Consider the following 15,340-nt stretch of genomic DNA (forward strand, 5'->3'; position numbering starts at 1 on the left):
ACAGCTGGGTTCATGTGTCTCAACTTGTCTTCAGGTTTAGGTTATTTTTCCTCTTTCCATCCTTATTAATTTATTTTTTGGAATAAGCAAATCATAGGCCAGCACACTGGCTCACACCTGTAATACCAGCACTTTGGCAGGCTGAGGCAGGAGAATTGCTTCAGGCCAGGAGTTTTGAGACCAGCTTGGGCAACACAGTGAGATCTAATCTCTATAACAAATTAAGAAAAATAATTAGTTGGGCATCATGGTGTTCACCTGTACTCCTACCTACCAGGGAAGCTGAGCCAGGAGAATCACTTGAGCCTAGGAGTTTGAGGGCTTTCTGTTGTTCAAGTGTTTTTTTGAGGAGAGTTTTATTTTCTTCATTAAGATTTCAAACATTTTCTGTTAAGCATTTTACCATTCTTCCTCTTATAATGAAAATTATATTTAGATCTCCTAAATGGTTATTAGTGTATATGAATGCTACTGATTACTGTATGTTAACTGTATATCCTACTGCCTTGCTGAATTCATTTATATTAGTTTTAACACTGACTTTTTGAATTTTTCCAAGTATACTGTCATACCACTGCATGCCTCTGCTTTGTCTTGCTAATTACACTAGCTAACACCTGCAGAACAATTTTGATTGGCAGTGGAGATGGAAGGCATCCTTGCTTTGTTCCTGACTTTAGTGACCCCCTATGGCTTCCCCAATTAAGATGCTGTGTTTAGGACTAGTTTCTATATATTGTCTTATTTTAAGGGAGAAGCCATCTATTCCACTTTTTTCCCAAGAGTTTTAAATTAATCAAAGGCGTTTTCAGCATAAATGGAAATAATGATATAATTTTCTGCTTAGACCTATTAATGAAGCAAATTATATCAACAGACTTCTAAATAATCACATTTGATCAACACGTATTATTTTCTTAAAGTGATATTAACGTCAGTTTACTTCAGATTTTGCATTAAATTTCTTAAGTATTACTGGTCTGCTATTCTTAAAACTATGCTATCTTTATCAGATTTAGGTACCAATGCTATAGTTGTTTCACAGAAAGAAGCTGGAAAATTTCCTCCAATTATTGTGTGTTAAAATAATTTATGTAGCATTGGGACTATATGGTTTCTTGATATTTCGTTGAATTTCCCTGGGAAACCATCTGGGCCTGGTTCTTTTTTATGTGGTAGTTCCTTGATAACTGTCTTGTGAAAATTTGTCTGTTTATACTTTCTTTTTTTACTGGGATTAGTTTTGATAGAAATTTTTGGTAGGAATTTCCCTAGGACATTGTCTAATTCAACTTGATTTTCAAATTTATATATACAGAGATGTGCAGAGTAGTATTTTTAATACATTTCCTCTGTATCAGTAGTTATTAAGATGTGACCTTTTTGTCATTTATTATTTTATATATGTGCTTTCCCCTTTTTTCTTGATTAAATTAGCTAATGGCTTCTCTATTTTGCTGATTTTAAAAGAACTAGACTGAACTCACTAATTTCATCTGTTTTTCTGTTCTCCACTTCATTATTGTCTCCTTTTTATTTCCTTCCTTTTGTTTTCTTTTGATTTTACTTTTTTTTTCCCTAGGCTTTTTAGAAATTTAATTCATTTATTTTCATTCTTTTGTTTTTACTGATGTAGGTGTTTAGGGCTAGGAAAGTTCCTTTCATCACTTCTTAAGTATAGCCTATAGGTTCTAATATATAGAGTTTTCATTCTCGTTGTTTTTCAAAAATTCTGTACTTTCAATTTGTATTTTCCCTTTTCACCAAGTATTGTTTAACAGCAAGTTTTTATTCCATTAATTTTCTAACCTAAGTGACTGGTAGGCTCTACCATCTGGGTCTGTGTGAGTACAGTCTATGATGTTTGCATGATGACAAAATTGCCTAACGAGGAGCTTCTCAAAACGTATCCTCTTTGTTAAGCCATAGGGGACTGTATTAGTTCTGTCATAGTGTTCTGATTTTTCTCCTTAAAGGAAACTAATGAATTGAATATTCCTACTTTTCTTATCTTTCATTTATACTACTTTCTCTTCAATTCCTTTTACTCCTATATCTCCTTTTCATTCACTTGGCTGTTTTCCCACTTTCCTTCAATGCCTTTTACAAAATTTACACATAAATCTATTCTCTCTTGGCCCTCTTGTAATTTAGTCTTCATTTTTTACATGGTTGCCTTTTTCTTCTGCTTCTATCCTGAGCTAAATTAGCTGTGGTTTCATTTCTTTGTGGGTTTTGGTCTGTCTCTGTTCTTGATTTTAGTATTTCTGATTAAACATGGTTTTTTTCATATCCTCCTTGCTTGAGGATATCTGATTAAGTTTGAAATGTTATGTTACAATTTTCTTCTGCTTTGTGACTGATTTTCTGGGAAGTATTTTCATTAGCTGAAATGATCTAATTTGCATTTTTTGTTTTGTAAAGCACTCTTAAATGGATGTGGTCTGTTCTCTAATAGTATCACAAATAGCTTCAAAGTTCCCTCTTGTGCAGTTTCTTTAATGGATAGAAGGGGAAGAGGGAGGCTGATTGTCTTGTTTTTCTTTCATTTCTGCAGGATCCTTAATTTTCCCCTCTTATTTCCCATCATTCCTAAGGAATACCACTCCTTCTTTATATATTTGATTTTCTCCAAGGCCCCTTTCCTAGTCCTGTTTACATTCAAACCCCTTCCCTGTGGCAAGTGCTGTGAACTAGTAACCCTACCTGTGTTCAGTATTTTGGCATATGGTATTAGGCTCAATCTTTCTCAGGTGACTTTGTGCTTCATATAAGTCTTCTGTATCTCTTGGCTCTTTTTCCTTCCTGCCCCTACTCACTATATCTATATGGACTTACAACAACAGGAGCTCCACTGAATTTGGCTTATTTCTCTACTTACTGTTATTGGAAGGGCAGTGTAATTTTTACCTCTTAGTAATGCTGAATGCATGGATTTATTTACTTATTGATTTCATGGGATTTTTTGGGGGGTGGGGGAGGTAGGAAGGTGTGCAGGGCAATTCAATATCAGGCAGGTGTCACTGTTCTCCTTAACTCTAAATGTTTTTTAATAGCTGCAAAGCAGGCCACTGAATGGATATACCATAATTTAATGAACCAAGTCCCTATGTTTCTGCTTTTACACTTAAGAACTTTGTTGAACATCATTTATAATACATAGATCTTTGTATATTTCTCATTATATCATTAATAAATGTTTGGCAGTAGAACTGCTAGCTCAAAGGACATCCCCATTTTTAACACTTTTAACATATATTGTGAGACATTCAATGGTAAGCAGTCTGTTTAAACTATGCATGCCTGTTATTTGCCCTATTCCCAAAAAATCTTAAATGTGAAGAGATTTATAAAAAGTTCATTGAATTTCAATGCTTTGCATCTCAAGTGTGTCCAACGCTCTCATGTCTATGATAGTGAGTTTCTAAAATGCAAGAATAATAATTTGCATTCTAGTATTAGAGAACCAAACCTCAATTACCTTTTCTGCTTCCCGTGTATCATCAAAGAGTCTCCTTTGCCTTCTAGCAGGAATTGGCTTAGCTGTTTCCCAGGCTTCTACCCACATATTGCTTGGAATCTTCATCCGGGCGCTCAGTTCTCCTTTCAGAACCACGTTGCCCTTTTCATCAATCACCTCCTCTTCAATATAATCCCGGGGTGAATACCACCTCACAAAATCTTCCAGGAAGCAACCTGGATTAGCTGCCTAAAATAAGACAAACAATTCAGCAGAATCAAATAAAAATCAACAGTTACTGTTAAGCCTGTTTGCAAAATTATATTTTCAAAAAAAAGCCTATCTAATCTTCACAATTTAATATGTGAAATGAATTTGTGTATCACCTTTAAAACAAGTGAGATGTTAAAGTACCAAAAGCATTTTATTTTTATTTTCTCAGCTTTATCGAGAAAGAAAACATTTTCATTCAAGGAATTTGGATATTAAAAACTCAATGTAAAGTAAAAATCATTTTCTTAAACACATTATATGTTATACAACTAGGTTTAATATTACAGTATAATAACTACTCAATACTAAGAAAAGTAAAAATTAAATAATACACCACATGATCAGAATAACACAGTGATGAAGAAGTTCTGTTCTTCTTTTCCTCAATAATCAATGCTGGTTCTGCAATAAATATCAGCTAACCTCAAGAACATTCTATTCTACCATCAAGTTCTTGTACTTTATATAACAAATTACTATCAAATTAATTGGTTTTGTGCTGTTAAGGAGTTGGAATTCAAACTACTGTTTTTCAGGCTTCTAGAACCAAACTGATTAAAGTTTTAGTAAGTGGATAGTTCTATAGAATAAATGATGATGTATGCCAAAAACCTTTCAGTGATTCTAACTTCAAGCCTGGAAGAAAAGACGAGGCTACCCAGTGTTTGTGGTAAGGCACAGAGGTCTTTCTGCAAGTGTTCCAGTGATGTACTAGTAGAGTCCTAAGGAAAGGCATGAAAACCAACATGATGAGAATGGTGTGTCTGAAATGTGAAGGGTAAAACTACCAGTTTCACCTCACTGGCCTCAAGGGCTACCAGCTTGACCATCCTTACCATCTTAGGATATACCCCTGAGGGCAGATCCCTTAGAAGATCCTCACTGTCTGTCAACAACACAAACTTAAAAGGTTTATGATATGGTCCATGGTAAAAGCAGTGGCTCAAGATTATTTCATGACACTGCGTGACTCAGGATTCATGTACAAAGATCTAGATCTCAATCAGCCAACAGCATACCCACATGAAAATATCTTAGGAAACCAGAGGAGGAGGCCTGAAGTAAAGAGCATAAACTTCAAAAGAAAATAATATTCAACTCATACATTACAAATTATATTAAAGAAAAGCATTTCATGCCCAAATTCTTCCTTCTGGTTGTCCTTACTGTCAGGCTGAACACAGACACCAAGAAAGGCCAAGGCTCACTTGAGCTTATCTTCTTTTTACTATTAAAGGTATGTGCCACAAGGGCATCCTCCAGAATCCACCCTCTCCTTCTGGAACTTTGAGGTGTGCCCAGGCACATATTGGTATGCTTCCAATGCTCTGGGGACTCTCAAGAGCCCCTACTACTAACTCATCCCTATACAAAAAGTAAAGGCAACCATATCTATTTTAGAATAACTACATATTTCCTTAAATGATTTCTACATATGGGCAGATATGATAGATCTTGCCCTGAGATACGAAGTTGGCTATTTAAATTACTATCTATTTTCTGGTAAAACAATGTCATGAAAGATTTGTAGGTGCCCAGGTTAGTTCAGAATAGTCTAATGAGTCACAGTGTTGCCAAAGCGCAATGTTAGAGGAACTATATAGAAACTTACCAAGAGGGACCAGTACATTTCCATGGGGAAAGACTTTCACAGTTCCTATTTAGAATGTCCTCTTGTGCATGCCTCTGCAAAGACACTGCAGCAGGACAGGGACAGATGACTATGAAGGCAGCTAGAGGTCAGATGGAAAATTACTGCTATGGATGCTGGTATTTCCTGCTGTGCACACACACCTTAAGCCAATTCCCTTCTCTACCTTTTGGTTTAACACTTGCCCTGAGAACCAACTGGCTTCCCTTTATCCATTGCACCAACAATTTGTATTAAAACAACTTATCTCTTTCTTGTCACATGGCAGTATAGAACTGGCAGATTTTCTGTATCATTTAAGTCTCCAAGCAAAACACAGCTCTTAAGAGGTTCACTAAAGATTTTTTCATTTAGTAAAGATGGGTAAAATAAGCAGGAAACAAAAGACTCCCTTTTATTGTCACTTAGATCTGTTAGCAAAAAAGGATTAAAGTGGCATAGGTGTTTGTGGAGTATATATGTTTTAAAATAACACACAAATGTTTCAGAGAAAAATAAAACTCACATTGGCCTAAACAGCACAGAAGCAGGACTGCGTAGGGTCTATGGATTAGGAAAGTGGAGGCTATCACAGGTTAATGAGGGAAGTCCGGGGCCAGGAGATGGTTCAGAGTATCAGCAGTAGGAAAGGAAGCTCTGTAGCCCACGGGGCTACCCACTTGAGGGTTTTAAAATATACATGGTCTTGCCTTTGCTTTCAAAAATAAAAGTCCCTTTTTCAATCCTGATTTTTAAGCTAATAAGCCAAATATCACCATTTCCTCAATCCTAGATGTTCAAAATACAGACCTATATCCAAGCCTAAAATATTCGTCAGATAGCAAATGCCTACTCATCCGAAATAGTGACTCTTCTCGGAAACCTTTCGTGACCTACTCAGCAGACTGTCTTTTTGACCCTGCCTTCATAAGAGAACTCATGACATTATAATTCCTTACATATCTCCTCCCACAACCTCAATCGACTGTAACTGAGGGTAAACACTGTATTTCTTAACTCATTTAATCACAGTGCAAAGTACACAATAGGCACTCAAAAGTTTATTAAATGAAGTGACCCATGTTAAATCCTAATCATTTCCTAAAAGTCTTCCATTAAATTGGCTGAACACAAAGGAAGAAAGCACCCCAATCCACATATAGAAAAGATTCTATTCTCAACTTTTAACTATTAATAACATTGAATCTTTGCTTTTTTAAAACTTAAGAAACAAGTTTGACCATGTCCTCTGGGGGGATATGGCAGTGTTTAACTACTTATGAAATTCAAACACTTAACAAAAAGGCATTCAGCCCTTTATACCACTTTACAGAGTGACTTTCACAGTTTCATCCCAGAATAGCTCAAAATAGACCCCAGAGCTCTGAAAGTATGACCCACCTTAAAAGACTCCATATCTGAGAGCAGACAGGCACTCTGCATGCGTGCGCGGAGGTGAGCCCCTTCTGCTGATGTACCTAATTTAGCTAAAACCTCAGACTGCTCTTCTAGCAGATCTTCTGTCATAGGTGCTGGTTCCTGTGAAGCACAAAAGGACAAAGCTCACGAACAGCCCTTTTTAGTCAAAGAAGTACTATAAAAATAAAGACAACAATCATTTCAGCTCTAGCAGTCACAAGATGAGTATTTTTAAAAATTCAAAGAAAGGTGTTAAGTTTTTTAGAACTTACATAAAAAAGGTAACAATTTAGGAAAAATAAATCCCACTTTCAGGCCTCCTCCCCCTCACAGATAAGATTATCATGTTTCCCTTGACAAGGATTGATAGTAAAAGACAGAGGAATTTGGGTCCACTGAGCAACATTTTCCTGCCTACTGGTGATATAGAAATGAAGTCCTAATGCTATTATTACATATGTCATCACTAGCCACAATAAAATTTTAATTATAAATAATAGAAATGGTCTGATATAGAAACAACGGGAGGGAACTGCTCCATTGCACTCCAGCCTGGGCGAAAGAGTGAGAGTGTGACCCACAAAATAAAAATAAAAAAAAGAATGACTAGGTTGAGGCTGGGCACGGTAGCTCATGCCCGTAATTTCCAGCACTTTGGGAGGCCGAGGTGGAGGGATCACTTGAGGTCAGGTGTTCAAGACCAGCCTGGCCAACATGGCAAAATCCCATCTCTACTTAAAAATTTTAAAAAAACTACAAAAACTAGCTGAGCATGGTGTATTGCCTGCAATCCCAGCTATTTGGGCGGCTAAGGCCACTTGAACCCAGAAGGTAGAGGTTGAAGTGAGCTGAGATTGTGCCACTGCACCAGGCCTGGGTGACAGAGCAAGACTCTATCTAAAAAAAAAAAAAAAAAAAAATATATATATATATATATATATATATATATATAATTGGCTTGGTTCCAATCTACTGGCTAAGGGCTTTTTCTTCTAGAATATTGGGGTAAAGTCTTCAAACTTTTTCTAGCCATATAATTTATGTTATAACCTAAGTCTACATAAATGGAACACAGATGTATGTTTGAATTCTTAAGAAGCAACTACATAAAGAATTATTTTTCAGTGAAGTAGGCAACTGATTAACAGCACATTTTGAGCTAACTTCTAAAGCTTGAAATTATATTGGTTTCAACTGAGATCATTTTGAATTCCAACAATTTTATATAAGTATGTTTATCATAATTCAAATAAAATTAACCTTAAAATAAGAAACTAAAATGGACTAAAATTTTGCCTAGATTTACCAAAATGCAAAATATAAAAACTAATTTCTAGATATATAAGATGTACATTGAAAGAATAATAAGTCAGTCCAGATTTAGACTATAAATTTAAATGTGAAAATTCAAGGATCTGAAATAAGTGAGGGAGCACAGCCTCTTGAAGAAAAATAAAGCACTAAATTTAAAAAGTATTATTTTTATTTCAGGAAAGAAGAAGCCTGAGCTTCCAAAATAACCTTCTCAGATGGCTTATTAACCCATTCTAATAAAGGAAACAAATGTACTATTAGCTTATTAAAAATAGAGACTCCAGCCTGGGCAACAAAGCAAGACCCTGTCTCTACAAAACATCAAGTAAGGGGCTGGGCATGATGGTAGGTGCCTATAATCCTAGCTACTCTGGAGCTGAGGGGGGAGGATGGCTGGAGCCTGGGAGATTGAGGCTGCCTGCAGTAAGCTATGACTGAGCCACTGCACTTCCTGAGCAAGAGTAAGACCCCAACTCAAAAAAAAAAAAAAAAGGGATTACTACTAATTAAAACCTGGAAGGAAAAAGGATAAAAAAAATTAACCTTTGCTGAACACTTACATGTCAAGTGCTTTTGAATATGATATGTGATTTAATCCCGAACAAACTAGAGTAATATAAACTATTATTCCTTTTTAAGAATAACAAAGTTAGAAGATTTATACCACCAGATAGACTTATTATAAAGTTGCAATAATGATGACAGTATATTATTGGCACAGAATAAACAGAGACCAATGGAACAGAATAAATAGTCCAGAAATAGACCAACATATATACAATCACTTGATTTACATCAATGATATCACTGTCACTCAATGGGAAAAGGAAGATCTTTTCAATAGTGGTGGTGAAAGAAATCAATCTCCCTATGGAGAAAACAGACTGTTAACCTGTTCTTCTTACCAAACAATTAATTTGAGGTGGGTCACAAATGATATAGGTAAAACAAAGCTTCCAAAAGAAAACATAAGAAAATATCTTCAGGACCCTGGTAAAGAGTTCTTAAGTAGAACACAAAAAGCACTATCCACATAAAAACAAGGATAGATGAGACTGTATTAAAATTAAGAACATCTGTTCAACACAAGGCATCATTAAGAAAGTGAACAGGCCGGGAGTGGTGGCTCACTCAAGCCTGTAATCCCAGCACTTTGCGAGGCCGAGGCAGGCAGATCACAAGGTCATGAGTTTGAGACCAGCCTGGCCAACATAATGAAACCCCATCTCTACTAAAAATATATAAATTATCTATAATGAAACCCCATCTCTACTAAAAATATAAAAATTAGCTGGATGTGGTGGCACATGCCTGTAGTCCCAGCTACTTGGGAGGCTGAGGCGGGAGAATCACTTGAACCTGGGACACGGAGTTTGCAGTGAGCCAAGACCATGCCATTGCACTCCAGCCTGGGTGACAGAGTGAGACTCCATCCCAAAAAGAAAAAAAAAGTAAACAGATAAGCAACAAAGAAAAAATATTTGCAATACAAGTATCTAAGGACTCATATCCAGAATATATAAAGAATTCCTACAAAGTAGTAAGAAAAATAGACAACCGCTTTTTAAAAAATAGGCAAAGGCTTTGAACAGGCTTTTCACCAAGAAGGTAGACAAATGAGCAATAAATATATGAAAATCTGTTGGGTATCAATATGCTTCAGGAAAATGTAAAAACACAAGATCCTACCTCCTATCTTTCAGAAAGGCAAAAAGTAAAATGACCGAAATTATCAAGTGTGCAGAAAAGAGTTAACATTGCAGGTCTGAGACTGCCATTCTTAGAGAGCTACTTGCAAAGTTGGCCTTTGGCTGACATCCAAGAACCTGGATTTTGAGAAGGTTCCCACCATTCCCACAACTGATAAAATGACTTATTATGTCTAAACAGTTTGAGCAAATAATATGGTTTATGCTGAACATCTGCTTTCTTCATGGTACTCTAGAATTTTGGTACGGTTAATCCTATGCTTAAGCAAAGGATGCCTACTTAACCAGACCCTACTGATAACTCTCAGTGCTTTGCCTCTAACAAGCTTCCCAGCGAAGACAACATTTCACGTATGTGGTCACAATTTGTTGCTGTAGGAATTAAGCACACTTTGTGTAACTACACTAGGAGAAGCTTTTTGGAAGCTTAAGCCTCATTTCTTCTAAACTTCATCTCATGTACCTTTTCTCTTTGCTGATTTTCCTGTAATAAATTATAGCCACGAACATGATTACAGGCTAAGTCCTATGAGTCTTCCTAGCAAATCACTAAACCTGGGAGTGCTCTTGGGAACACATCAAATGGGGAGGATTATGCAGAATAACTACACTACTATATATTGTTGGTGAGAAGGTTAATAATTAGTTCAACTGCTTTGGGAGACTATTTAGATACATCTACTAAAGCCTAGACATATCTCCACCACATAGCCCAACAACTCTACTCTTAGGAATATATCCAAAAGAAAATGAGTGCCTATGCCTACCAAAAGAAACAAGAATATTCATAGCAGCTTTATTCATATTAGCCCAAAGTGAAACAACCCAAATACCCATCAATAGGTGAACGGATAAACAAACTGTGACAAATTCACAGAACAGAATACTACAGAGTAGTAACACATGCACAAACACTGAAGCCTGCAACAACAAGGATGAATCTAACAGACAGTGGTTAAATTAAAAAGCTCAATGGTATATAATATGTGATTATACAATGAAAGAGTATACAATGTATGATTACATTTATATACAAAAGAGTAAGCAAAGTATGCCATTTAAAAGGTTCAAAAACTGACTGTGGTGATAAAAGTTAGAGAAAGAGTTGTTGGAGGGGAATACTGGGCTTCACTATCCAATACATCAGACTATTAAAATTAAAAATTCAATTTCTTAGAAACATTAGCCACATTTCAAGTACTCAATAGCTACATGTGTATAATTGCTATTGTATTACATGGGAAAGACAGAGAATGTAGCGCATTTCCATCTTCACAGAAAGTTTTATTAGTCAGCACTGTTTTAGGATGATGAGAATTTTCTATATCTTGATCTGGGAAGTAGTTATATGCATGTATCAATACACATATATTGATAAAAACTCACCAAGTGGTATACTTAAGATTTTTTATTTTTTTATCTTTATATTTTGAGACAGGGTCTTGCTCTGTTGCCCAGGCTGGAATGCAGTGGTGCTATCATAGCTCACTGAAACCTCAGCCTCCTGGTCCCAAGCCATCCTCCCACCTGAGCCTCCCAAGTAGCTGGAACTACAGGCATACACTACCACACTCAGCTAATTTCTGTATTTTTTGTAGAATTGGGGTTTGGTCATATTCCTCAGGCTGGTCTTGAACTTTTGAGGTTAAGCAATCCACCCACCTTGGCCTCCCAAAGTGCAGGGATTACAGGCGTGAGCTACCATGCCCAGCCAAGATTTGTACACCTAATTGTATTAAGTCATAACTCAATAATTAAGTAAATATATGAACATGTTTTTAAAATGACTAGCAGAAAACACATAAAATATATGTAACTGTGGATTCACATCTAAAATATAAAGAATTCATATGACTCAGTAAGAACAGGAGAGCAAACTAAAAGAAAAATCACGGGCAATTCACAGAAAAGGATGGCTAACAAACATATTAAAAGATGCTCAGGTTCATGAAAATTCAGGAATATACAATCTAAAACACTGAGATAATACTTCTGACCATCATGTTGGCAAAAATTTATATGGTTGGTATACCAATTGTTTATAAGAAATTGAGGCTGGGCACAGTGGCTTATGCCTATAATCCCAGCACTTTGAGAGGCCAAGACAGAAGGATCACTTGAGGTCAGGAGTTTAGGACCAGCCTGGGAAACATAGCAAGACCCCATATTTACAAAAATTTTTAAAGTGAAAAAAATCAGCCTGGCATGGTGGTGTGCACTCCCAGCTACTTGGGAGGCTGAGGTAGGACGATCACTTGAGCCTAAAAGGTTGAGGCTGCAGTCATTCATGATCATGCCACTGCATTCCAGCGTAGGCAAGAGAATGAGATCCTGTCTTCAAAAAAAAAAAATCCATAAAACCATGTATCAATATGTACGCATATATATGTATTATACATCAATGCATAGAAATAGGTATAAGAAATATAATGCTAGCCAATAATACCTGTTAGTTACTTCAAGGAATGAGAATCAAAATTAGTGGGTGGTGGCTTTCACTTCTTTTTTTTTTTTTTTTTTTTGAGACAGGGTCTTGCTCTGTTGCCCAGGCTGGAGTACAGTGATGTTCACGGATCACTGTAGCCTCAACCTCGCAGGCTCAATTGATTCTTCCACCTCAGCCTCCCAAGTAGCTGGGACTACAGGTATATGCTACCCCACCGGGCTAATTTTTTTTTTTTTGTAGGCTGGTCTTGAACTCCTGGGATCAAGCAATCCACCCCCACCTTGGCCTCCCAAAGTGTTGAGATTATAGGCATGAGCCACTGAACCCAGCCTCTTTCATTTTTTCAAGATTAAATTTTTCACAATAAAATGTTTTCAGGCTGGGGCACAGTGGCTCATGCCTATAATCCCAGCACTTTGGGAAGCCAAGGTGGGTAGATCACCTGAGGTCAGGAGTTTGACACCAGCCTGGACTACATGGTGAAACCCTGTCTCTACTAAAAGTACAAAAATTAGCCGGGTATGGTGGCACACACCTGGAATCTCAGCTAGCTGGGAGGCTGAGGCAGGAGAATCACTTAAACCCAGGAGGCAGAGCTTGTAGTAAACCAAGATTGTGCCACTGCACTCCAGCCTGGGCAACACAGCAAGACTCTTGTCTCAAGGAAAAAAAGCTGGCAGGGTGGTTCACACTTGTAATCCCAGCACTTTGGGAGGCCGAGGTGGGCAGATAACCTGAGGTCAGGAGTTCAAGACCAGCATGACCAACATGGAGAAACACCATCTCTACTAAAAATAGAAAAAATTAGCTGGGCATAGTGGCGCATGCCTGTAATCCCAGCTACTTGGGAGGTGAAGGCAGGAGAATCACTTGAACCTGGGAGGCAGAGGCTATGGTGAGCTGAGATCATGCCATTGCACTCCAGCCTGGGCAACAAGAGCAAACCTCCGTTTCAAAAAAAAAAGTTTTCAGACATTACTTAAGCAAAAACAAACCAACAAAAGCTATTGCTGGCGGGTATGGTAGCTCACGCCTGTAATCCCAGCACTTTGGGAGGCCTAGGCAGGCAGATGGCTTGAGTTAAGAATTCAAGAGCAGCTCAGACAACAGAGCGAAACCACATCTCTACAAAAACCACAAAAAAATAGCCAGTTATTGTGGTATTAGTCGGTAGTTCCAGCTACTTGAGAAGCTGAGGTGGAAGATCGTTTGGGCCCAGGAGGTTGAGGCTGCAGTAAGCCATGGTCATGCCACTGCATTCCCACCTAGATGACAAAGAGAGACCCTGTGTCAAAAAAACAAAAACAAAGCAAAATCCATAAAAACAACTATCGCTGCTATTGTAGTTGAGCTGCTGCTGTTCCAAATCCTAATAATGTATATGGCTTCAAACTATATTTTTGAACAGATAAAGCTAATCATATAATTGAAGGTTATTTACTTCTATTTTCTCTCTATATTTTTGGATTTTCTTTTCTAAACATCTGAGCATTCCCCACTCACTTTAAGAAATAATAAATCACCTTATGATGAGGTAATCTACTTAAACTTCAAAACATTTTTGAATTTCAGAAATGGCAAACCTAAAGGCCCCAAACAAAAAACCCCAAAAGTTTATTAGACTTCTTTTATCTTTTTTTTTTGAGATGGAGTCTTGCTTTGTCACCAGGCAGGAGTGCAGTGGCGCAATCTTGGCTCACTGCAACCTCCGCCTCCTGGGTTCAAGCGATTCTTCTGCCTCAGCCTCCCGAGTAGGTGGGACCACAGGCGTGTGCCACCAGGCCTGGCTAATTTTTTTGTATTTTTAGTAGAGACAGGGTTTCACCATGTTGACCAGGATGGTCTCGATCTCTTGACATCATGATCCACCCGCCTTGGCCTCCCAAAGTGCTGGGATTACAGGCGTGAGCCACTGTGCCCAGCCAACTTCTTTAAACATAGACTTTGTTTAATCTTTTAAAGGTCCTTGATTAAATCAAGACCATATTTATCTGTGTCATTGGGAAATCTTTACCTGTAGTTTTTTTAAACATAGTCTGTATCTGTAAACATAGGCTGTGCGCCACTGTGCCCGGCTGATTTTTGTACTTTTAGTAAAGACAGGGTTTCACCATGTTGGCCAGGCTTGTCTTGAATTCCTGACTTCAAGTGATCTGCCCACCTCAGTCTCCCAAAGTGCTTGGATTACAGGCATGAGCTGCCGCACCTGGACTAAACATAGACTTTTTAGAGAATTTTCCTTATCCAAAGCACCATCTTCTACTAGGATGAGGTTATATAAACCACAAAATACATTAAAATGGAAAGAACTAGTGTATCCTACCTGGGTTACTGGAATGTAGAGAGGTTCTCCATTATGCAGCAGTGTAAGTTTCCCATGCTGATAGAGCCTTCCTTCTGGCCTTAAATTTGCCATCTCCTTAGGTCCTCCTTTCTTGCCACTGTCTTGTCCATTTCCTTTAAGTTCTTCAGTATCACTTAGGCATTCAAAAAATTCTTCTTCACTGTCACTCCAGGAATCCCAAGATTTTCCTACCTCTCCCTTTTCCTTATCTGTTTCTTTTAGATTATCTGGCCCCAACTGGTCTCCAGCTTTTCCAGCATCCCCTGGATACAGATTAGTGACATTATCTGAAGCACTTGTCTTTTTCCCCTCATCACGTGCCTTCTTTCTTTCAATACAACAATTTAACATCTTAAGAAAAGAGAAATAACATTTATAGTTGAATTAGTTACAGAAAAATAAAAATCTATCTACCCACTGCTTGAATATTTAATTTTCACTCTCCACTTCTTCGGACCTTGTGAACTGCAGTAATTGCTGACTATAGGCAACCTACAGCAGCACCATGAGAACCGCATATAACCCATTCTTACATTCAGTATTGGAATAATCTCTGATTAAATCAAGACCACATTTATCTATATCACTGGGAATCCTTTACCTGTAGTTTCTGATGCAGTAAACAACACCTCAGATCTGGGGGTCCATTTGCTAATCTATCAAATAAAGTAAGGAGAAAAGAAAGCTTAGTTTTAGTAAAATTACTTCAGATATGATTATCTATACAACCATAATTTTAAGCTAT

General features: G+C 37.5%; 1 protein-coding gene across 14 annotated transcripts in view; it reads right to left on the reverse strand.

The window, feature by feature from the left end:
• RAB3GAP1 (RAB3 GTPase activating protein catalytic subunit 1) overlaps nucleotides 1–15,340 on the reverse strand; it is a 100,601-nt gene that overhangs the window by 12,472 nt on the left and 72,789 nt on the right. For all 14 annotated transcript variants that reach the window (XM_078327932.1, XM_035305054.3, XM_078327927.1 and 11 more), the window contains 4 exons: nucleotides 15,197–15,251; nucleotides 14,575–14,946; nucleotides 6,765–6,902; nucleotides 3,482–3,709 (listed from right to left, as the gene is read on the reverse strand). In XM_078327932.1, the coding sequence (XP_078184058.1) occupies nucleotides 3,482–3,709; nucleotides 6,765–6,902; nucleotides 14,575–14,946; nucleotides 15,197–15,251 (793 nt within the window). The remainder of the gene's footprint in view (nucleotides 1–3,481; nucleotides 3,710–6,764; nucleotides 6,903–14,574; nucleotides 14,947–15,196; nucleotides 15,252–15,340) is intronic.

The sequence above is a fragment of the Callithrix jacchus genome, chromosome 6 (genome assembly GCF_049354715.1).
Source record: "Callithrix jacchus isolate 240 chromosome 6, calJac240_pri, whole genome shotgun sequence".
Lineage (NCBI taxonomy): Eukaryota > Metazoa > Chordata > Mammalia > Primates > Cebidae > Callithrix > Callithrix jacchus.